Source organism: Dicentrarchus labrax, unplaced genomic scaffold (genome assembly GCF_905237075.1).
Source record: "Dicentrarchus labrax unplaced genomic scaffold, dlabrax2021, whole genome shotgun sequence".
Taxonomy (NCBI): Eukaryota; Metazoa; Chordata; class Actinopteri; family Moronidae; genus Dicentrarchus; species Dicentrarchus labrax.
The window spans coordinates 18,445,213-18,469,839 of NW_026136706.1; the positions used below are offsets into that span (position 1 = coordinate 18,445,213).

A 24,627-nucleotide genomic window follows, 5' to 3' on the forward strand; every position below is an offset into this window, starting at 1 on the left:
AACACAAAGTTTAGCTAGCTTTCTTTTCTTCGTTGGTCAAAAATCTGAGTATTTGACAGTTTGACCTGACAATGGCGCCAAAGGGATCACCAAAGTATGAAGGATTCATCCTTCATATAAGCTTAATAACGTTGCTCTTGCTGGAAGCACAAGAGAAAAGGTCAGGGAATCACCAAATGTCTGTAAAAATGTTCATGGCTTTAGTTGTTGAGATACAGTCTGAACTGATTGACAGACTGATCACATGAGCCATGCCGCCATGGCTAAAACCTGCAACTGAAATAGAAATCCAATGCAACACGTGTTACATGGAAGTATCTGGGGTTTGAGTTAGTCATTCATACAAAGAAGCAATACCATCACTGTTATAAATGGTGACACAATGCATCCATCAGGGAGTAAACATATACAGGAAGTGTGTGTGCATGTAAGCTCTATTTCACATCCTTTTCAAAAAGGGCTTTTCCATTTGTGCGTGCTGCACATGTGGATGCTGTTGGTTCCCAATGAGGAAATTATCCCAATGAGGAAATTATCCCCTCGTAAAATTATCAATGACGTCAGAAACAAAGCAGGTTTTAAATGATACATAATTGAGGCGGCACTATAGGAGTGTGAGAAAGAGAGGAAATTCCAAGCACCAGAGAAAGACAGCCTTTATCCCCGCACTTCACTTCCAAGACTCCAGCAGACTAATGGATAATGGAGCCCTTCAGCCCCATTATCATACCATACACTTAAGATGATAGCTATCTAATAGACAGCGCTGCTCTCTATTGTTGTTATTTCCATATCAAACTCTATCTCTTACATCACCATTACATCACTGCTGTCTGAACATATGGAGGCAGTAACTTCCCCGCCCTGACAACAGATCGGCTCTCGTATCACTTATAAAGGTCTTAATCTACCCCTCGACTCAGCTATGCACTGAAAGATTAGCATATCTCCTCTACTCCTGATGTGAACCACGTCATGTGACCAGCTTAGCTTATTTCCTTCTCAAAGTTATCTGATTAGGCCTTTTTTTTAATGAAAATGCTTTAGTAGAATAACAGCTACATAAATGAACAATTCTCATTGTCCATAAAGTCAGAGAGAAGGCCAGCAGCAACATAAAGGAGCAACACAGGAGGAGATGGATAAAGCATCTGTTCTTCCAGGAAAAGAGGTTCAAAGCTCTAGGTATGGATACACCGGCACTCCCAGGTCCTCTGAATTACAGTCAGATCTGACTCACGATCTGCTTTTTCTATCAACCCTCCTCTGTAAATTTAGTGCAATAACAGTCCTGTACTGATGTCTGATAAAAACACAAAGTAACGTTAGCTCAGTTGAAGTGAGAGAGTGGAGGAATATGTGAGGTCCACAGTTAGAGGTGTAAGGAACAGACACAGTTAAAAACCAGATGACACCACTTCAGACATCGTTGTCATGTTCAGCTGACTGAAATAAGAATTGTCTCCATTCATCTAATGCTCAGACTTCACAGGCGTCACACACCACATTCGCCACATTCTGGCAAAAGCATCAATCTGTTAACTTTTAATGGGACAAATATGAAGCATGTGCCTGTGTCATCTGTAATATCATGTGGTCTTAATGTAAGTGTCTCTCTTTCTTCAGGGCTGGCGATATCCCCACATTCACCCCGGTTCAGTCACTCCATCAGTCACAGACTCAACACACAAGCTAACCTTGTCCTTTGCGCTAGCTCTCATCTACACTCTCAAAGGAGTGAGATAAGTGTGTGAGGGGAATCTGGAGGTGTCTAAGTCCCTCTGGGAAGTGAATCTTAACAACATTGTGAGGCGTGTGCAATGCCTAATTTTCTAATCTAATTTTGTAATTTGCTTCTGGTTTGCGAACAGATAATCTATGAAATTTTTCCTAGTGTGTGATTCATTTGTCAACAATTTAACTCTAAAAAACAGGCCTGTTTAAGGATTCACTTCCGTTTGGCCCAATAGTGGTTCAGTACCACGACCTGCGTCTGTGGAACATCCTCAATTTGCGTCTCACAAGGGCATGGTTGTCAGAAAGGAAATGAGAGGGTCCACCTGCTCGTGGGAGAGGGATCCCTCCTCTGTGGCTCTAACTAAGAACTGTACTGACGTACATTCCTTCGGTTTTTTGGGGGGGAGTTTTTCCTAACGGGTCTAAGGACAGGGGTTGTTGAATGTTGTACAGATTGTAAAAACCCCTGAGGTCAAATTGAGATTTTTGGCTATGTTAATAAAATTTGACTTGAACTCATGAACCTACCCCGTGACCTCTCTTTTTCTCAAATGTCCTGCTGACCAGTTTTTGCCTCGAACACTCACAGTCTTTCTTCAGCTCTTTGATTGAACTACTTAGATGATGGCATGCTGGATTAAAGTATAATGAAAGTGATTTCATGCTGCCAGGCTAGAAACAAAGGAGATGGAGCTGGAGAAGAAAAAGTGAAGGTTTTTAAAAACAAGAGCTTTTGGCTTCAAAGCACAATTGCAGAGGCTTGAGCATACAATCAGCGTTACAGTCTACTGAATTTAAAAACAGAAGTGACTGACAGTATGTATTACTAAATACAATAATGTATTTAACTATCAGACAGAATCTGCTATCTGCAGTGATCTTTTACCATCTGTCAAACCACAACCACCCAGACTGACCTACTGATGTAACGTTCAAGAACACTCTGTTCTGCTGTCTGGTATAAATAAGCAGCTATTCATTTAAGCCGCTTCTGATTTTATCTTTAGTTTAGATGGATTTTTATTAGAACAAACTGTCTTTTTGTTTCAGATACCCTGAGTCGTTTCTTGTGCAGTGTGAGACATAAGACATGGAATATGACTTGAGAAGCAAATGAGTCATGTAGATAAGCCTCTATGATGTTTATTAGAGAAGATCCATCTCTCTATGTGGATTTATATTAGAGGAACAAGAGGGGCACCTCAGTCATAAAAATAGAAATAGTGCATGACCAGCAAGTGTTTTGATTGTTGGTACCATACCACTGGTATGTTTTATTTTTACATGCACACACACAAACCCCTTTGCTGAACGTTCCAGCAAAACAAGAGAGGGTTTGTTGATTTTCTGCTTAAGATGCTCACTGCTCAGGCACCTGATCAGGTCATGTTGGAACATGACCTTTTACATCTGAGACCAACGTGCGAACAAACCCTCTCCTCATCCAGCTCATTGAAACGTGCGATGTTCCAGGTTCCCTGTGCTAATCCCCCCCCACACACACACACACACACAAATCTAGACACACCCAGACCCAGAACTGCAATGTACTGTAAGAACACACAAACACACAGAGTAGCCACAGACCTAAATGTTGTCTATGTTGTCTTGAAGGGTTATAATAAAGTAGTCAAGCATTTGCATTTTACGGAAACCTCAAACAAACACTATTCTTCCGTCCTGCACCTGTCCTTTGTAAATAAAGCAGGACACTAAGACACTGCAAGCCTTCATTCTGATTTATTTAAATCTGTGTTTTGGCTGTTCACAATATTTTTTGAATGTGGCCTATATCAGATTTCAGAGTGAACAGTTCCTGAAGTGAACTGCATGCCTAATGTCAATCTAGAGTGACACAAAAGTCTCACAAACTCTGATATGGCTGTTCACACAGAAGTTGCATTGCAAAAAAAAACGATCTGTGTCTGATCTGTGCTGTTCACACTGTCAGTGTGCAGTGTGAATGCAGCCTAAGACGGAAGCTTTTCAGGCCAAAAACTGACAAAGAGAACAGCTGAAGGAAGGGACATCCAGAACTTCACTTCACACCAATAGAAAAAAAACAGAGAGTCATAAATCTAGTCCATCCTCACTGTCTTTACTGACCTCTATCAGTTGGACAATTTGGCCGCGGCGGGTGGAAGTGCAGGTCAGGGACCAGTGAGTGAGACGAAAAGATTTGCAACGGGGTATCATCTCTGGCTCCGTCCCACATTCCTCCACTTCTGGGGAGCATAACTTCGTCGCCTCCCTCCTCCTGCCGCCCTCCCTTCCATCCCTCCATCACTCCCCACCTCCCACCTCCCACCTCCCTGTCAGACTGACGTATCTATTACACCATCTCGGTCCAAACCACAATTGACATTTATGACTCACCAATTTCACAGTTTAATGCCTCAAGTGCACTTTCCCCATAACAATACACCTCAGAGAAGTAACCGATCTCGAGGGTAACACAAGTTGATCTCGAGGTAGTTAATATTAGCGTGGGACAAAAGTAGTTTGTGTGTGGAAAGTAAAATGCAGCTGTGACAAATTTAAATGAATGCCTTTCTCGGTGATGCTTGGACCACAGGGAATTGAAAAGGGCTTTACCATGCTTAACCATTGCTTAATCCTCTCCCCACTTGGCACAGAAAGGGAACACACACAGAGAAACACACACACACGCACACACACAGGAGGAAAATGGGGCATACCTGCCACACTACTTGAGTATCAAGGTCAGGGGAGAATTATCTTTGCCACCCAGAGACGCCTGTCAAAATACAGGGACACAAACACAATCACAACTCTTCCAAATGTAGGCATTTTTACAGCACTGGGGGGATAGGGGTCAGGCAGGTTGTGTCTTCCCAGGGTGCATTGCTCAGTTGGTGGCCATTCACAGTAACAGGGTCAGCTGTTGTGTCTCTGTGGGGGGTGATGGAGGAGGAGGCTGGTCTGCAGGATCGGGTTTAGACCAAACTACAAGCAGCCTTGTCGACACTCTGGGCAGCATGACCGACAGATCAAGTCTTGATAAAGACTCTAAGCTTTCAACAGACAATATACACACATTCCTCAGGCTATACGGGGATTATCCGTTCTCACTGCTGCTTCCTCCATGTTTGAATTGTGTTCATCCTCCCTTGGGGTTCGCCCTGTGCTGGAACGTCATGGCCAAGCTGCGAGCAGGAACCTGGCAACCCAAAGGAGCTCGTCTTTCCCACCAGCTACCTCCTTTCCCAATCCCTCCGTCCAACATCCCACACAAACTCTCACTCCAGGAATCTGCTAATCTGCCCTTCTTCCTCCTCCTCCTCCTCCTCCTCCTCTAGGAATTACTAATGACTCATTCTAACCAGATTAAATGACCGCCAAGGGAGAGAAGCTCTATTCTGTTGATATTATATAAACAGCAGAGAAATTCACTCAGGATCAGATGATGCAGTTAAAAAAGGGGAGCAAAGGTCTACATAGATCTAAATACCAGCTAGTTGCTTTATCCTGTACAGAGGGCAATCTGAAAATATCTCTTCATTATTGACTTTCTTAAGTCAACGGGACCCATTCTAGGCTGAGGGTTATCACATTTGTGTGTGCTTGCATGCATTTGTGGTTGACCGTGAATTGTTTATACTGTATATTCACTCCTGGCCTCAGTTTAGCCCCTCTGATTGTGAAGGAGCCCAAACAGGAGGCTCTCATACTCAGTCAGCGTCACGTCCCTGTGTATATGGAGACAAAAGAAGAGATAAACACACTGAAGTGCCTCATGGACGTTGGCCAAACACTGATTTCTTTAACCCAATTCACATTTATGAAGGTGCTACATCGCCGCCTATCTGTGTCATTGCTCTGGATATAACTGGTGAGGAAAGCCACTTTCTGTTCACCATGCAGCTTTGGCTGGATGGATCACAAACTTCCCACTGTGGACCTCCCATGGTTAGATGGTAAAATATGCAACTACTAACAATAAATCCAGAATGTTGAATGACTACGATTTCATTGGTGTCATCTGATCAGTCACAAGATGTTCAGCCAGATACACACCTCCTCACCCATCCTGTCCTCTGTCCAGATGTCCTATGTCTGTCTTCTGCTTCTTAATCCAGCAGTAGATAAAAGTCGCCTCTGCTGCTTTGTTTAACCTGATATGTCATCATACATTTCTATTCTACACAGCTTCCTGAATCAGAGTTCAGTCTGAATGGAGAAATGTGTGTTATTGCAAATAATAAAGTGAATAATGATTGTTTTGTTCATAATATCTGGGGAAAGGGACGTCAATGCCAGAACATGTGGGAACATGAATGAATGTATGAGCTGACACTGGAGACAAGCTATAGGGAGAAGCTCTTATAACATGTGGTCATTCTTGAACTGAATTTCTTTTTTTTATGCCACTTTATGGCAGCAGCTGGCAGCTACAATTAATCACAACTGAAAATACATCCTTAAACTACACCGGAAGATGGAGAAACTCCCCTCATGATAACACCAGGCTCCCCTGGGTGGCGTTAATTTTCTCTGAAATATCACACATCGCTCCATTGTGCAACAATACTAACTGATTAACAGCCTGTTCTTCCTCATCTCAACACTTCACACTCATGTTTCCTCCCCCTCACCTGGATCCCTGCTACTCTTGTTGTGAGAGATCTTTCCTCTGCAAACTCCATCCCAGACTTCAATATGAAGCATCACATCTGACAAGGCGGTCAGATGTGCAGACAGTGACCACTGTAGTTATATATATAGTGTATATTTCAACAAACAACTCAATGAAGATTGATGTAAAGAACATATATAAACATACAATGCAGCTGGCCTGTAAACTCTTTCAGGGGAGACATGAAGCAGCAGTTTTTCTCCTACACTGCTGTTTCCCATTAAACTCATTCATGTATGATATAATTTTGAATAGGGGAAACTGGATCTGGAAAAGTATCCAAAAATGTCAAATTGCTTCTTCTAGCAGGATAATCACCTGCTCTAGCAGTGAAATTACCATTTGTCAAACAATTGCCCTGATAGAGCTTTACTGACAAAAAACCTGGTCTGGACTTTTATGTAACTGAAATCCAGCTCACTTAAACATAATAAATGTCCGTAGATATGTTTTCATTAGTGTATAATTATCTGAATGTAGGAATCGTAGTGTTTTTGTTATCTTAGAATGAGACGTTTTTATCTATATACGCTGCGGGTGGCCTTTTATGGAGTCTGCCATGTTTCTAGAGTAGCCCAGAATGGACAAACCAAACACTGGCTGTAAATAGGACCTTTCCGTTCTTTTAGCAAGTTTCTCCTACAGACTTCACAGCCCGTTTTCATTCCCACACTGTCAAATACAGACACGAGCAGTCTTCAGTAACTTGTCAATCTGCAAAATCACAGCTAGATGCCACTAAATTCTACAATTGGTCCCTTAATCAGATATCAGTTAATGTATGAAGTCCTGAACTGATGATCTATTAACTGTAAACTATTCACATAAAGTGACTTGATCATTTGTTTATGGTGAGCAACAGTAATGGATACATCTTGCATTAATGTATGCATTCAATCATCATGAGTCATGCATTAGTTAAGCATTACTTAAGTATATGATTTGTACCCTTATTATAAAGTGTTACCAGAACACCATATGTCCATAAAAGCATAAAATATGTGTATCTATTCTAAAAAGACACATTCATGAAAAAGTTTATTGGATTATCTAAACATACCAATGATTAATTGCATACACATCTCTGTCTCCCTCAGTACCTCGCCATACCTCTCTCTCTCTCTTTCTCATACACACACACACACAAACAAACACTTCGGCTACTGTAGGCACTCTGCCCCACCCTCTCCCTCTCTCCCTTCCTCTCCCTCTCTCTCTCTCTCTCTCTCTCTCTCTCTCTCTCTCTCTCTCCCCCCTCTTCCTCTCCCTCTCTCTCTTCTCCCCTCCAGAAGTGGAGGAGGCTGAACTCGGACTAGATTCAACTTAAAGTATTTAGAACTGCTTGACAGAGTCCGACCAAACACACAAGAAGTGTATAAAAAGTCACAAAAAAACACAACAGAGCCGAAAAAATATATACAGAACTCTGGAATAAAGACCATGCCTTAATGACAGTGAAACTCTGAAATACGTCTATTTCAACGACTAAAGCACTATAATGGATTAACACAGAAAATGATTTTTTTAACAGGCTGAACTTGTCACATAAAAACAGCTGGTTGCACACAGACTACAGGCTATCCATGTGTGCATGTAAACCTCTCGAGAAAGTCCAATCCCCCCAAGTTGCACTGTTTAAAAGTTGCTTAAAACATTAAAAGTAGGTGACACTTTTTAACTTTATCTTTAAGCAGGTACCCCACATTGTTGTAGATGTTTCATCCGCTTACCTCAGCCCCTGTCAGGTCTACACTTGAGTAGAGAGCCGCCAGCAGCAACAGGGTGCCGGACGGTAACAGCATCGTGGCGGTGCGCGCTGGAAACTGTGTGCGCAAGAGTGCACGGTGCCCGCAAACAACAACCACCTGTTGGCCGCTTCTTGTCCTCTTTCTTCGGGTAATTCGCGGCTTATCGGCAGAGCACCAGCAGCACGTTTAGCTGCATCTTTGTCCGAAACGATCTGAGGTTCTGATCAATGCCACTTGGTCTTGTTTCTGCTGTACCACACCCCCCTCCCAAAAACGACCACCCTCGCCCATGCAAACGGACTCAACCCCGCTGTAACAAACACTTTGACTTTTCTCGGTAAGGAGAGGGACTACTCGGCACACTTTGCTGTTTTTGTGAGAATATTTGCGGAGGGTTTTTCTGTGCCACAGGTACCTGTTGTTAAACTTTTCAGTTCGGGGAACCTGCGCATCACTTTTATCACTTTCCTTCATCTTCCCATCGTGCGCAAGCCCGGGGTGACTGTAAGTAATCTATTTTATCAGTGTGATAATAAATTAATAACGTATAGTCGTGGAAATGTTATTTTATTATCATTGCAACTGTTGGCTTCCATACAGAGCACCTTGTGGAGTTCTTCTTTACAGCAAAAAATAGTGAAATAATAAAGTTGTAAATCTCGTTTAACTCTAACCAAGCAGGTTCATATGTATGGACTCATGAGTAGCCTGTGATTGTTAACGTTGGGGGTCTTAGTGTGCCTCAGGTCGGGCAGTCATGCTGTAGAAGAGTCTCTACAAGTGAAATAGCGGAGTGGAACTGAAGTTAGCGGTGCGCATGAGTGGAACCATGCAAGGGCAACACAAGAGAGGACTGAAGAATCTGAGGTAAGCGGGACACATATGAGCACATTTCACTGCGAAACAGGACCACACGAATGATTGATCAGCAGCATTATTAACGCTGTCATCTCCCCTGACTGCAGGCTGCTGCTTCTGTGTGTATCCATCGCCATCCTCGCCTCAGGAGTGCAAGCGGTAGGTTTCCTCTCCCCCCCCACCTCCCCTCACCTGTTGTTCATTTATGTCATGTAAGCTCTCGCATGCAAACTGCAGCCTGTTGACAATTAAGGTATAAAAATGAAACCGATAGTATCTCCAGGCTAAGTTTGTCTTTTTACTTCAAACTGCTCAGCATACACTTGCAGACCGTGGGAGTGTCTGGTTTGAGGAGTTCTTCCAGTAGGAGGGTTCTTGGCTTTGCATGCTGGTAAATAGCAGCAAGCTCAAAACAGTTGATTGTGAAATGGCTCATGTTGTAATTTCACTAGTTGAACTGGTTGGACTGATGAAATTCAGTTTTGCTTTTGCAAAAACAAATGGGGTTTCATGAAGGGCTACGATATGTTGTGCTTTGCTTGACCCTTGACCCTGCAGGGATTTAGGGGCGGGGTCATGACCTCTGCAGGCATGATGATAACTTGTTGAGTGTAAATTTTTCATTATGGAAACACAGGAAAAATGAATTAAACACATCTGAATATTTACATGCATGCATTTAAAAACTGTCACAAGTACCATAGTTATGATTTAGAGTTTACAGATTTTTTCCCCCCAAATCTGTCCTACAACAATATTCACATGTATATTGAAATAGTTATTGGTGCTGTAATCATTCCTCCTTTCCACACTGAAGGGATCATTTCCTAGTGTGACTCCACTGCAAGAAATGGGGGTCAATATCCACAGTCCTAATTTTAAGCATGTATGTATGTAAGAGTGAAGCTAATATGAGGTTTCAGCAGTCTCAGTTAGACAAATCAATTGAGTATCTTTCACCGTTGCAGATTTTTTTAGTATGAAAGGCCCTCTTTGTTTTACCATCCCTCCACTGTAGCTCAGCAAGGAAACACTGTCCAGGGAAAGGCAAAGAGGGATTGTTTTACTCAGTCTGCAAAAGCAATGGCATTGCCCTTCAAAAAAACATCCTAACTTGTGCCTTTGTCATTATGAATTCAAATATGTTTTTCATTTAATTACAGGAATACAATGTCCCTGTGTGATAGATAAAGCAGGCCCTTGATGTTTTGTGCCTACACACAAACTCAGGGAAAGATTCACCATTCATGAGTTGTGTCAATTAAAGGTTAAAGGTCACAGGTCCCTACAGCAGCCTAAGTTCCTCTCAGAATCTCTTTGAGCATGATGCTGAATTTATCTGCTCACTTGTTTTAAGTATCTGAGCTAGACCTCGGCCGCCACATGTGGACCGTGGGAGGAGTTCCTGATTAAATGTTAGCCAGATCCTGATATTTAAAATAGCAACAAGTAACTTTCATTTTGTGTTGATTCTGGCAGCCCCTGTGGACAAAAGCAGTAGTGTTTCTTCCACCTTGTTTCATTTATTTCAAGAGGAATCAACAGAATCTGACCCGGTGGCAGACATTAAGAATTTATGAATTATGATATTCAAACTCTCTCATAACCAGTTAAATCTCGTAGGTTTAAAGAATCATAGTTACATTATTACAAGACAATACAGAAGACACTTTTCAAACTGCACTCAAATCTGAATTATGGAGGTAAAATTTATTTAGACTATATGTTCACTGTGTGTTCACAAATGTATTAATGTGAGGAAGGTTAGTCTCCTCATCTCTCCACACAGATCTCGAGGTTTCGTCTTTTGCTATTTTTCATTTCTTCATGGGACGCTTCAGTGGACGTCTAAGTCAGATGCTTTCATGATTCATTCTTTAAATCTGTTTTCCATTGCACTTGGTCACTTTTTGCTCTTGCTTGATTTGCCAACATCAACAGGCGGGCATAAAACCTTTTTTTGATATTTTTACTTTTCTTCTTATTTCTGGCGTTGTCACTCTGTTTTTATGCACAAAATTGAAAATGTGCATAACAAAGTCTTTGCTTGCTCCATGTGTTTTTTGTCACCCTGTTCCCGCTCTGGTAAAAACCTTCCTGTTCTTGTAAAAGGATTTGTTGTTTTTCTCACATACCCACATGCATAAACACCCTCACTTGGATTTTGCTGTACTCCTATAAACTAACTACTCATTAAAGTTTAAGTGAAAGACAGAATGCAGATGTTTCGTTAAACGATTGTAATGTTTGTCTGGGCCAGAGTAACAGCCCACAAAAATGGTCCTTTGTGAGTTACTTTCTATTCTGTCTCATCCAGACCTACTGACTTTGCATGGCCTACTTTATTTTTCCTTTTATCAAGCTCATGTATTGGGGTTAATTAAAGGAAAATGCACACATGATGCTGGAACCATGTGTGTTTGTGAACGTGCAGCATGTGAGTTTGTTTTTTTTTTCTGCTTGTTAAGCTTGTGCTGGATGTCAGATGGTCAGTGGTTCTGTCAGATTTTTAATATCATACTCAAGGCTCTCAGATAAAAAATTATTTTGTCGGGTGTGATGAAAAGGCTCGTTGTCTCTTGCTTTTATCAGATTAGGTCAGACCACGATTAAAAGCGTGTGACACAGCTCAGCTCCTCTGTTTATTGTGCAGCTTCGCTCCAAGGCGGTGATGCTGGAAGACAGCGGTCTAATTTTAGTTTGGCACTGTCTATGTGTTCAGTGCAGGCAAGTAAACTGTCAAATGCAGAAACAGCTCACATTAACTATACAAATAGCTTGAGTTAAAACAAAATAGCTTCAGTTTCTGGGTGAAGTACAACCAGCATCTGGATTTTTTACATTAGAGTTTTACATTAGAGTTGAAAGGATCATAAGGAGACGATTTCAGCAGTTATGAGCTGTAGGTAATGAGACAGTTGAAGGAAGCCGTAACCAATCAAACATCACTCTCTGAATACTCCTGTCCGACACACAATTTTTTAATCTCAACTGCACCTCAGAAAATATGTTTCTGTTTAATATCAGCTCTAAATCTGACCCACGGGACTGTTTCAGTTCTTTGAACCAGACCCCAGCTTGTGTGTTGTACAGTTGTTTCCCACCATCCATCTCCACATGACGTTTTACATTTGGAATTTCCCTACCTTAGGAAAATATATTTCTCAAGATATTTTGCATGTGGAATTTAATTTGTTCTAATTTTCACATTCCTCTCCCATCGTAAACAAGTGATTACATGGGGTGTGATGTTGCAAGAGTCTCTGTAAATAGGACTAAGGGTCAAGTTATGATAGAAAAGTATTGCATGTTTTCAAACCACAGCGGAAGGCAACTGAGTTTATGCTTGTTCCGAACGGCCACGCTTGAAGGAGGGATGAAAAGTTGGCCATTATGGACAGAGGGGAGATAATCATTTAAATACGGAGATAGTGGCGCACATTTCCAGAAAAATCTCTCCTGGAAAGCATTAATAGTGAGAAATTCAAACCCTGGGTCTTTTCTCACCTCTGCACAGCTGGACAATCACGGCATGAAGTAGGTGAATGTCGGTCAGTTTTTTAGCTTTGGAAAGTTACAGAAATTGTCAGACATATACTCTCCAATTCCAATGTCAGAAAGGTGTAGGAGGAGAGAGTTTCCAAAGCTGTTGGACCATCGGTCATGTAGTTCTAACAGAGTGTACTAGGGCCATGAAGGCCTCAGTGTGCTTCAAAATGCTTACTGGATTGTTGAACAGTATCTGAAACCCTCTTTTTTTAAGCACAAAATTATTTCTACCACTTTTCATATGTACAACCAAGTGCAACAATATGAAAGCCTACAAGGAGGAACTGTCCACAAGTTATGCACCGTTATCCCTATTTGAACTTTCCTTTTTGTTTCCCCCCCACTCTACGATGGCCGGATTTTCATGCCACTAGAACAGATACAAACACGAGCTAGTTAATTTCGACAATATCCCCACCTTAAATTAATCAATATGTTTTAAAGTACTTGCCCGATCATCAAACAGCATCTGAAACCCCCTCTCTCGACATGTTTTTGATGCTGTAATTGGGGGATGGCGTGTCCAACAATTTTTGGAACCAAAATGAACGAAAAGCTCGCCCACAAGTGCTGCAACTAACAATTACTTCTATTATAGATCAATCTGACAATTATCTTTTCTGTTTTTTTCCAGGTTTTGTCTATGAAATGTCAGAAAATATAATAAAAAAGTGTGGCCATGCAGAATAGTTATACGAATCTTTGCCTTTAGTGTTTGAACGACGTTTGAACTGGTTTGTTTGATGCATACTGAACCCTTAAAATCAGCTTTGTTGGTCATACCTGCTTCCACTCTAAGGAGCCTTGGGGACAGTTCCTATGGTACATCAGAGGATCCTATAATCTGGATTTCCTGCTGTTCATTCTACATGGAGGTGCCAGAATTAAGTGGGAAAAGGGAGCCACTAGGTTCATGAGAGCAAAAATGTAGTTCTACGCATGGATGCGTGTACACCCCCTCTTCACACATGAACCATGCACACAGATGCCGTTTATCAGTGTCCATTGGCGGAGGAAGGAAGGCTCTTGAGGCAGTAATGTTAACAGGATGTTTTGTATAGAACCCTCTGAGAGGCTTTGATTCTCTTTTTTTCTGAGAATATATTTCAAGATGTGTTTGAGCACAGTGGAATGAGGGGATGATGCTAGCAGAGTATGTCTGAGTTGTGGGAATTTGTAACTGTGAAAAGAGACCTTTTTGGCTGCAGATTCCTATAGTACCTGGAAGCCCAGCAGCAACATCTGCTTTAACAATTACCCTCCTTTCAGTTGAGTGGATGATTGTGATAAATGTTGTTTCTGCATGTGCCTTTTTGGCCTGGTTGATTTTGCAACCACGCGGTCAAACCAAATCAAACCTACTATGTTGTGAATATCCATAGGAAAATAGGAAAAAGATGCAAATGATGGAAATGTAGTTGACATTAGCTACACAGCTGTGTAATTCACCTGGGACAGGTTAAAAGCATAAGCCTGCTTCTAAATGTGAACAAGTGATGCATCATGGGGTCACCTGATGGAAAGGATGGAAAGCAGACACGTGACTGACCTCTCAAATGTGATTGTTTTATGGGGGAGGAAGGCATGTGTCCGGGCCAAGGGGAAGATGTCTGCCTGTGATAAGGATAGAAAAATGGCCAGCACATCCCCTGCCAAAATAGTGGCTGTGATATAGAGAGTGCCTGGCTGTAACAATCAGGGGAAGAGCCCATTGTACCGTGCTGCAGGAAGCCACAGCCTCAGAACAGAAGCCCATGTGTGGGGTTTCCCTGTCACTGGTGTGTGCAAGCATGGATGTGTGTGTGGTGAGGTTGAAGCTAAGGTGCATTTTTCACTGAAGTGTTGCCCTCACCTCAGAGACAAACCTCTGACCTCTCTGCGTTTGTTCTTTGGACACGTGCATGCGTGCTCAATGGATGTACAGTATGTGTGTCTTTTGTTTGCTTAAGTATTGTTAACTCAAGAGCATTTTCTCTGGTGAAACGTGACCTTGTGGTGGTGATTATTTTATTAGTCTCTGTGGTTCAGCATTGTGACGGCAAGGAAAAGCCTGGTGAGCTTGAATGTTTGCCTTCATTGGTGTACAAACTGCCTCCTTACACAAACATGCATGTACAGTCATGAACACTGTTGTAGGCAGAGTGAGAGAGGATTAGAAGGTCAGTAAATCTGCATGAGATTTGTTTGGAGTTTCTTGTGGGGCACTGAAAGATGTCTTGAATTAGTGGGCCAATTTGTTCACCCTCATTGGCAGGATGTGTGGCTAATTTTCTTTCTCGCACGTGCTGAGAGTGTGGGCTGTGTTTATCTGTGGGCTTAGTAAAGTTCAGTTTTATGGGAAACATCCTGAGAGCAGAATTGTGTCAAGAGAAAAATAGATTATCCAGGGATGCTCTCTAAACAGGAAAGAGGAAACGGGGTGGAGTTAAATGTGTCAGAGTTTCTTTACAACCCTACTACACCCACATAGTTCGACTGCACCAGAGAGTCTTTACTGAGTTGTATATTCACAGTGTAAACTCGGTCTGGTTCATACTGTACATGAAGCACCATGTGAAACAGGGAAGGGAATGTATATGTGATATGTAAGGGGATGATGGCGGTCTTGTTTGTTTTATTTGAGTCATTTTCATGCGGTGAGCTTATTTAATGTTTTACAGTAGATGTTAAATTAATCTCATTAATCTGAAATTGGTTTTGAATCTGATCATGAATCAGATACCAGTGTTCACACGCTTTATGTTTAGTCTAAACGCTCAATTTTAAATACATGAATCCCATAGACCCATTTATAAAGTAGATATAATCTACATTTACAGTATTCCCATCTCTAAACATTGATGTCCTTTACGTCAATGTACTGCCTTAGATCACATTATTGTACCTTTACAGTCCTTCCTTGTATACAGCCAGCTTCTAATGAGTCTGTCTCCATCAGACGTTTTGTTGGCATAACAACATTTAAACCTATTCTTATTTTATTATTTGGGTGTTATAATGATGTGAAAATATGTTAAAGAAGAAGTTCAATGTCTAAGTTAACACAGAGGGAGGAATACCAGTGGTTTGATGGTAGATAATCAGTGTTCATGCTTCATTTTCCTTCCCAGTCTAAGGCAATACATACTGTACACACGCACACAGACTCCAATGTACCTACTGTCTACTGTCAATGATTATGCCTTGCAGTATCTAAACTATATATAATCAGATAATACAGTATCAGATTATGCCTCACTGTTTATCTCTCAGTGGCTGCAACTAACAACATTCATCACTGATAAATCTGCCAGTTATTTCCTCAAATAAGCAATTACAAAATCATCTATAAAATGTCAGAAAAAATATAAAAACCCATTCCAATATACTAAGCACAAGGTGATGTCATCAAATTGCTCACAACTGAGAAGTTGAAACTTTAAAACTGATTTAAACAATCATATAAATGTATATATAGGCCATTATGGAAAATACTACAGTATTTTGTTTGTTGGATTTTTTCATGATTTCTGTGTCAGTGTGATGAAAGGTTTTACTGGTTTAGTCATTTCCATCTGGTCATTTTATCAATGAACAGTTTCCTTATTGGTTTTAATGAAAATGTACATCATTGATTGTCTCCACATTGCCCACTCTCTTCTCCTCATGTACTGCCATCTTGGAAACACTTAATGTGTATGTCCCATACATTTGTACAAGATGTCATCACGCCTGATTGGAATGAGTTGTTTATATGTGCCGTCGTGTTTGATATGAAACTCCAGCAGTTTAAGCTGACTTTTATTTGACTTGAAGTTCAAATTCATTGTGGACGTCATCTCTGGAAAATCCCTGTATACTGTATATACTGTATATCCGCCCCTTGTCCTTTGCCCTTACTCCATCTCACAGTGATTAACGGTGGGACACAGGGGTCCCATCAGACTGTGCTGAAAGAATTCCAAATTCTTGGCCCTCCCAGTCCTCTCAGGCTTCGGTCTCTCTGTACAGCTCCGTCCCTCACTTCCTTTTATAGCCTCATTCTTGCCCCTGGTCTCTATCGCCGCTGTCTTCTGTCCCCTCACTCTCTCTCAATCTATCTCTGAATGGGACACTTGGCAGACGGTCTGTCCTCCCTCTCTTTTATTCTTCCTCTCTCATATTGTCTCCTTCATTTTTCCTCCCCCTCCCCTTGGTGTCCTCCTCCTACACGTGCGTCTCTGGTCGTCTGTCTCTCCTCAGTAGAGGTGAGTTTTCTCAGTGAGCTCAGATGGAAGGATTGTTTCAGCTGTGTTTACACAAAGACCATACTCTGTTCTCACAAAATTACTCAAGGCCTGTTAGATTATGTTTGGTTCAGCAGGTGCCCACGTAGTGATAGAATTTGTGGAGTCATTTGTTTGAATTTCATTTATGAGTTGTTGTCTTTTAGTGATGTACTGATGTGCAGACTGTGGTATGTAGACCCTCCATAATGTCACATCTGTGATATCTAATCAAGTAAGAACATGGCCATGATCTCACTGTCGTGCTTTACACATTTTTTCTTGTAGACTGGAGACATAGGCCATTCATTTCCATCACAGCTGTGGTCTAATTGATTAGACTGAATTATTTCTTGTCATGGGAAGAATGTTAACAAAGTTAAATGCGCACTTTGTGATAACATGACCGTGTCCTATTTCTCCTCTCTCTCCGTCTCTCTCTCGTCTCTCCTGTCTGTCTTTTTCTTCTTTTTTTAGAAGAGGGTTGGCACTATCAGCCAGTCACCACTTTAGTGCAGACAGTAATATTTGAGTAGCTATTATAAAATATTTTGAACAGATATCCATGGCAGCCAGAAGATGAAGCTAATTACTTTGAATAACCTCAGACTTTTTATCTAGCGCCACCATGAGGCTTAAATTTGTGGTTTTGGATGGGTTGCAATGAAATTTGGATTTTGCAGTAACTTTTCGGATCCGTTTACTTTTCATTTGGCTCCATTAAAATTTAGATTTGTTCAACACATGTAACTAAGATGGTAAACATTAAGCCTGCTTAACATCAGCATGTTAAGCAATGTCATTGTTAGCATGCTGATGTTAGCATTTAGCACAAAGAACTAATTTGAGTACATCCTCACAGAGCCGCTAGCATGGCTTTAGATGTTTATTCTTGTTTCTGTTACTGTGGTATCATCCAATCTTTCATTATTATATTTAATTGACTAGAAGTTAGCCCAATATAAGAATGACAATGATAATCTGCCGATCTACAGTATAGACAGTTATGGAATAACTAATGTGTATCAATTTGGGGATTCTTGTCACCAAAAAGGTTGAGACCCACTGCACTAACATGAATAACTAAATTAAACCCAACTATAACTTTTATCTTTAACCCCTGTGGGTCCTCATTTTGCTCATATTTGGATTCCTTGTGAGGACATTGACAACTCATAATTAGACATAAAACAACAAACATGGCTGTTCTCAGCCGTCTCAGGTTGTTACTGAATGGATCCTCCCATCTGGATATAATTGATCATCTGATTAGAGAGGTGAGCATCAACATAACGAGGTCTGACAGGTTAGCACGAAGGTCCAGAACAGAAACGAGCCTAATCCCACCTCTATTTAGCTCAGACTATAGCAGGAAGCATTGATTAGAAGTGTGACCCACTGGGAAATGGAGTTGAGACTCTGTGTAACCTGGGGCCAGTTAAGGAGAGGGAAGGTCCAGCTGTGTCAGGTCCAGGGCAGAAACCAGAGCTGTGTTTACACTGGAGCCCAGCCAGAGGAGCACAGTGGGAGTTTCTGCTCTGCTCTGCTTCCCTCAGGTCCCTCTGCTCTAGTTCATGTTCTCCTTCAAAGTCACGTCCTACTCTTAGCAGAGTTACCCTGTCCCTCTGTCTCTGCAGATCCCTTTCACTACTTTGTTTCAATTAGTATAGATACAACAACCATTCAGTGTGATAAAAGCAGTCTCTTAATGAAAAAAGACACAATAAGAAGTTGGTACAAAAAGGGTCAGAATATAATGTGTGTAGAGCGATAGTTGAAATAGGACAGTTGTTACCTTTCAAATCCAGCCCACGATTTATGTCCTTGTTAACTTTAGTGGTGAAAAGGCTCAACAGGCAAAGGCTGGGTTACTTTACAATGGCAGATGATTTTGCCCTCCATTCAGACTGCAAGATACATATAAAATAGTGTCTTAACAAGCCATTCTGCTCTGTAAGTGTAGACAAGAACATCATGAGATAATTGTGCAATGATTTCACTTCTAACAAGTTGATACACAGTCGATATACAGAATAAGTGAAATATTCCTCAAATTGCTGTTCAGAAATAACATTTTTGAATAAAATACAGACCATACCTACATACATACAGTCAGTGAAACCTGCTTTAAGATTTGTTTTAAGAAATCATGAGTCATATCATCACCTGTGTTTTTAGTGTCTGTCTCCTTTCTCTTTCATTCTTCTCCATAAATCTGTGGCCCATGCTCTACTTTGTAACTCTTTCATCACCTACACATTGCCTATGTTTCCTTTTGATTTTCCATTTGTAAAAATGTCTTGGGCTGTTTTTATGAGTGCACACAGAGACTGCAGCACTCCAACAGGAAGTCCATGGTGGTGTAGCGGGAAGCAAGATTAGCTGTGAAGAAGCAATGGTGCAGACAAGCTGTACTTTATATCAAATACACAGTCAGTGAGATCCATTATGGCCGGCACGAGAATGTCCCTAATCACCATAATAGAGGCCCCTGGGACATCTGGCTTTATATCAAGACATGCCTCAGTAATAAAGACTACGCCAACACAAACATAGTTATGTTTGATGTTTTGCCTTTCCGGCCTCTGTATGTATATATGTGTGTGTGCATGTTTATGACTGTTTTTGTGAGTGGGTTTGTTTTATAGTTGGAATCTGATTATTTGATTCAATTCTATGTGGAACTATTACCGGAAAGTGAAGCTGCACACAAAGTATAAACGCTCCCTTTTGACATGCTGGCCTACTTTTTAAGCTATTTTAAAGTTTATAAAAAATGGGGAAAATATGGAGCAGTCTGAAAGAAAATACAAGAGGAACCCCTGTGTTTAAGGTGTATAAAATAAATGAATAGTTGAATTGAATGCCGATGAAGAATTTCCATGTATTCTGCTGTATCAGTCGCAATTTTCCTGACTTATATTGTGACGGAAGCAGCCCACGTGTGAGTCACACAGCCAGACTTCAACAATGACCAGCATGACTTGGTCACCAACTCTTGTGTGTTTGCGCTTACACACACACACACTCAGAGACATTTGCGGTTTTATGTTTATACCTTCCCACCCACAGTCACAGGGGTCATTTGGACATGGTTCTTTCCCCTTTTCATTCAGCAAAACAAGAATGTCCTCACCAAAATTCCTCCTTATGTTACTGGATTCACTGAGGCTACAGGGAGGCTGCAAACAGTGTGGTGAAATCGTTCAGATATTGTTCAAGATCGTTCACGGTGAACAGGCCTTGAACTATCACTGTTGGCTAGATGACGTCAAACCAGATCAAAGTGTTGTAATCTCTCTTGGAATTGAAGGGAAAAGACTTGGAACAATATAAAAACCCTACAGTGAAGAAAGTAATTTGACCCTATAAAATTTCACTGCAATTCATCAAATAGTTGTTGAGGTATTTCAATCTGGTTACCTCTTGATCCTGATTGTAGCTCAAGCCTTACAGGGAATCCCTCACAGAGACAATTCCCAACTGGCAAAAGGAGTATCAAACCCAACAGAGGATCAGGCTCACCCTGACATTGAGATATAGTGCAGATATCCATCAAGAAATATCACACAGCATGTTTCTATCACAGATCCTTCTCAGAGTTTCTCGTTTAATGTGGCCAGGTGTTTCAAATTCAACGAGTTTGCACTTTCTCTTTGATATCCACATCATTAGAGTGAAAAGGGGCAGCTGTTACCTTAACATGTGATAACAGCAACAGATGGTTTGATATATGTATGAATGTACACACACGCACACTCCCACTTAATCAGGACATTAACGTTGTAGAACAGTCACAGTTTGCTTTAGGCAACAAAACTACTTGGTTTAAAAGAACATCATGATTTAGATTAAAATAAGTCTGTTATGTGACGGAAGTTACGTTGCCATACTGTGGCAGCAAGTTGCATACGTAATGTTCTGAAGCAAAAAACTATAAGTGACTTTTGGTTTCACACGGGAAACGAACCGAGGTCTCCCGTTTGTTTGACCCATTCATTCACCACATCCACCTTTCTTGCTCTTTACACTATGTAACCTTACACACATTGGTTGCACTGAAGTTAGATGACAGCCTGCTGCATCTCAAACTGACAGGTACCTTGTTTGTCTGTAAGGAGAGGGGAAGGGCGTGACAAACCGTCTGTATTTGATGCCCTTGAAATGAGAACAGGCTGAAAATATTCAAACATGTCTGTCATGTCTCGAGGATACACTTGGGCAGTTTGCTTTTAGCTTAGCTGTGGTTTAAATGCATTTAAACCTGCCTGATGTCTAGCAGGGCCCCTTAAACTACACTGTTGTGTCCTCCAGTTCAAACTGTGATATAAATGATAAAACAAACTGTATATTATTGTACTGATATTTCTAAATGATTTTCTAAGCAGTTAGTCACATAGTTGGCTTTAATAGTTGGCTATTATTTCAATTACCATTTTCTGAGATAGTGCTTATGAATCACTTGTTTGGGGCAGACTTTATAATACATTGGGTTTTGCTGCCAATTTATCTGCAGTCCAACTGAACATGTGCTCTTTCTAACAGATTCATCAGGTTCAGATCAACATGTAGCTGCAACAAGCCCCAACAAGTTACACTTTAGTTAGAAATGCAGCTAAACTAGATGATGTCAGACACACTAAACACTAGATGTAAAGACGGGTATCTGCAAATTAGTACTGTAACTTTCCTCCATCTGCTCTGCAGTATGGTGTCATTTCAATGATAAAACCTGTGAGAAAAGTTGAGAAAATGAAAGGTCTCTCTTAAATTTAAGGGGTTTGTCAAGGAATGACACAATTGCAGTGCTCTGAAAACCACAAATGAACCTGGGATTGTAATTATAATGTGAGTTACTCCAGAAGTTAATTAGTAATTTACTTATGTCTTTTGAAGCTGGGTGGCGATGGCAGCTGCCTTCTCAGGGTTCATTACATCAGATAAGTGGTTGTAGAAGGAAATTGGCATCCGCAAATTTGAATAGTGGGATCAGACATTCCTCTTGGCCAAGGTCAAAGTGGAAAGGCTACAGGTCAGATCCTTCATTAAGGATGAGCAACAACCACTGCCAAACCAAACCACTCATCAACCACTTACGGTCACATGTTTCCTTGTAGTGGGATTTGGTTTCTGTTGACTCTAGTAGACTTAAGAGTTATATTTTACATCTCGCTGCTCGATTTCATCTGTGTTGTCCCCCCCACAGTGTGAGTTAGTGAAGGGTACAAACCGTGTCACCACAAATCCCAGATCAAACACTCATCCTGACCTGTAGTAGTCTGTGATCTCTGTTCATTTTATACCTTAAACACGAAGGGGGGGGGTCTCACACAAACACTGTTTATGCTTCATTGTGTCGTTTCATGTGTGAAAACTGAGAAACCATCTCAGAGAGGCAGCTTGTCATTATCCATCACCTGAGGTTCAGAGTGATGGCTGCTACGAGACCTTTCTGTGGCACCAAGGTTGATCTGTTGACGCCTGGATGTTTAAACAACAGAAAATCTGAAATAGTATCCTTTACATTACTACATTTGGTAAACGAAAGAAGGTTTATGAGGAAATTTACTGACTTTCCCTGAAATGTTCTCCATCACTTTAAGAATTCTCCTTTAAGTCAAGGTCATCCATCTATCCATTCATTGCACACATTTCTAAATGACATTTTTCAGTATGTTAATAATCTGTAGGGATCATAGGATGTTTAGTGAGTTACTAACCGGAGGAGATGTGGAATGTACAGCTGTGTGTCAACATCATAGACTACCATCTGTCTCCTTCTCTTTTGCTCTGTGTGCATGTGTTGCCATGTTTGCTGTTTCATTTCATAGTAGAGAGGTTAAATGATGCATTTTCTGGATTCCTTTGATGGTTGTTTTATGTACTGAGCAGCATTAACTTATAACCTTTAAAGGTTATTTTGCATGAAATTGCTCTGTTTCTCTCTCTCTCTCCGTCTCTGTAGGTAGCACTGGTTCAAGCATGTAGTGATTATATGTCCGTTTTGTCTAATTATTGTAGTGATCATTCAAGTTCCTGATTGCTCTGAAATACCATCAATCTTCCCTTGATCCTCATGTTTTAGGCCTCATGAGTTTAGCAGACTCTAGCTGAAGGCCAAAGCCATAATTTGCCTTCTTTGTTCCCCCTCAAAATTGTTCCTCTGGATCTGTATTTATAATTTGCGTTCAGTTTATTATGTCTGCATTTTTTTTCTGTTTTGGTCTTGTTATCATCCTGTTCTTGTGGCTGAGATCCTGTGTTGATTTTGGCTGTGTTTGACATTGACATGAAGTGTTGGGAAGTGGTCTGCGGTAAACCTACTCTGTACGTGGATAAACCACGACCATGGTGACTCAGGCTGACCACAGACAATCTACACAAACCAGCCATCCCCATGTATGAATATGCTGGATGATGGCAGTAGTATAAAATACTGGAGACTAGTGCTGAAATGATTAGTCAATTAGTTTCTCATAGAATATAAATCAGTTTGATAGCTAGCACAAATCATTAACATGCTCCAACTTCTCAAACATGATAAATGAATTCCTTTAGGTTTTGGACTGTTGATTGTCAAAACACACTATTTTAAAATATCTCTTTGAACTCTGGGAACTTGTGATGAGCTTTCTTCACAATTTTTTTTTGCCATTTTATAAAGTAAAAAAATAAGCAATTAAGCTAGACACCAATGCACAAGAGTAAAGAAAATACTATCTGTAAGGCAAAAGGAAGGAAAATACTCATCTCTTATTAACTGACATTTAAATCATATATTGGGAGGGCGGGCACTCCAGGAAGTTACTGCTCCCAGTCAAGAAATAGTCCAGCACATAATCCTTTGTAATACCTCATGTTGTTGTTTGTACACTTATTAAACAAATAAGATATAAACTGTTAATTAGTGTGAAATGTTGTTTCCCCCTGTTTCCAGTCTTTATCCTTATCTAAGATAACTGGCTGCTGACAGTAGCTTCATATTTAGTGTACAGACATGGGAGTGGTAATGATCTTTTTTCCAATGTTTGGTAAGAAAGAAATTAAGTGTATTTCCCAAACTGTTGAACTATTCACTTAAATGCAGTTAAACTGGAACTGGAAATATAAGAAACATTATTCTTACTATCTGCAAGACGACATAGTTTGTATCAGTTGTCACAGCTCCATTTTACTTTGGTAAGACGCCCTTATACAAGTCAGACCCAGAAAGTTATGGACAGTAATGGTTGCCAATGGATGTTTCCAGCTTATCTATTATTGTCTCATTACTGTCACTTCACTGTGTGCTATTGCATAAAAACTGCATATTCAAGCACCAGTAGCCAATAAATTATACTGTTTTAGAAGAAAAAAATATTGAACCAGATTTTTATTAGCATTAATAAAAAAGAGAGTAAGAAAGAAACTGAGCGTGAGAAAGAGTGCTGTTGACCCAGCTGGTTTTATTGCATTTACTGTATATTAAAAAAGTCGGTGCACATTCAGAGTGAGGCACCAGTGAAGCCATAAAGAACAGGGAGGCAACAAAAACAACATTCCTCATTAGGAAAGGCATTAATCCGACCACATCTGAGAACTCTAGGTTATCTGTACGCAGCACATCAATTAGGAAGCATGTTGATGGAAAATACTGAATGTTAATGTCTTGCATATACAGTAGATGCCCCTACAGATACACTCACACAGGGTGGAAATATGTAGTTAGGAGAGAGGCAGGTAGAGGAACGTTGGAATGGGAGGGATTTTCCACACAGGGTCTGGGCATAGGGCAGAGCACTGTGGATGGGCTGAACTCCCTGAACTCTAACAAGTGTTGGAGTGTTTCTTTAAG

General features: G+C 40.8%; 2 protein-coding genes across 4 annotated transcripts in view; one reads left to right on the top strand and one right to left on the bottom strand.

Moving 5' to 3' along the window:
• The window catches only part of col4a1 (collagen, type IV, alpha 1), a 42,067-nt gene extending 33,722 nt beyond the window's left edge, over positions 1–8,345 (bottom strand). Inside the window, exon 1 of the mRNA XM_051403477.1 lies at positions 8,125–8,345. Within this exon, the coding sequence (XP_051259437.1) occupies positions 8,125–8,196 (72 nt within the window). The 5' untranslated portion in view covers positions 8,197–8,345. The remainder of the gene's footprint in view (positions 1–8,124) is intronic.
• Positions 8,346–8,392: 47 nt separating this feature from the next.
• Positions 8,393–24,627, top strand: part of col4a2 (collagen, type IV, alpha 2) — a 66,647-nt gene continuing 50,412 nt past the window's right edge. For 2 of the 3 annotated variants that reach the window (XM_051403474.1, XM_051403476.1), the window contains exons 1-3: positions 8,393–8,646; positions 8,879–9,009; positions 9,108–9,159. In XM_051403474.1, the coding sequence (XP_051259434.1) occupies positions 8,960–9,009; positions 9,108–9,159 (102 nt within the window). In that variant the 5' untranslated portion in view covers positions 8,393–8,646; positions 8,879–8,959. The remainder of the gene's footprint in view (positions 8,647–8,878; positions 9,010–9,107; positions 9,160–24,627) is intronic. The other variant, XM_051403475.1, reaches the window with a different exon arrangement.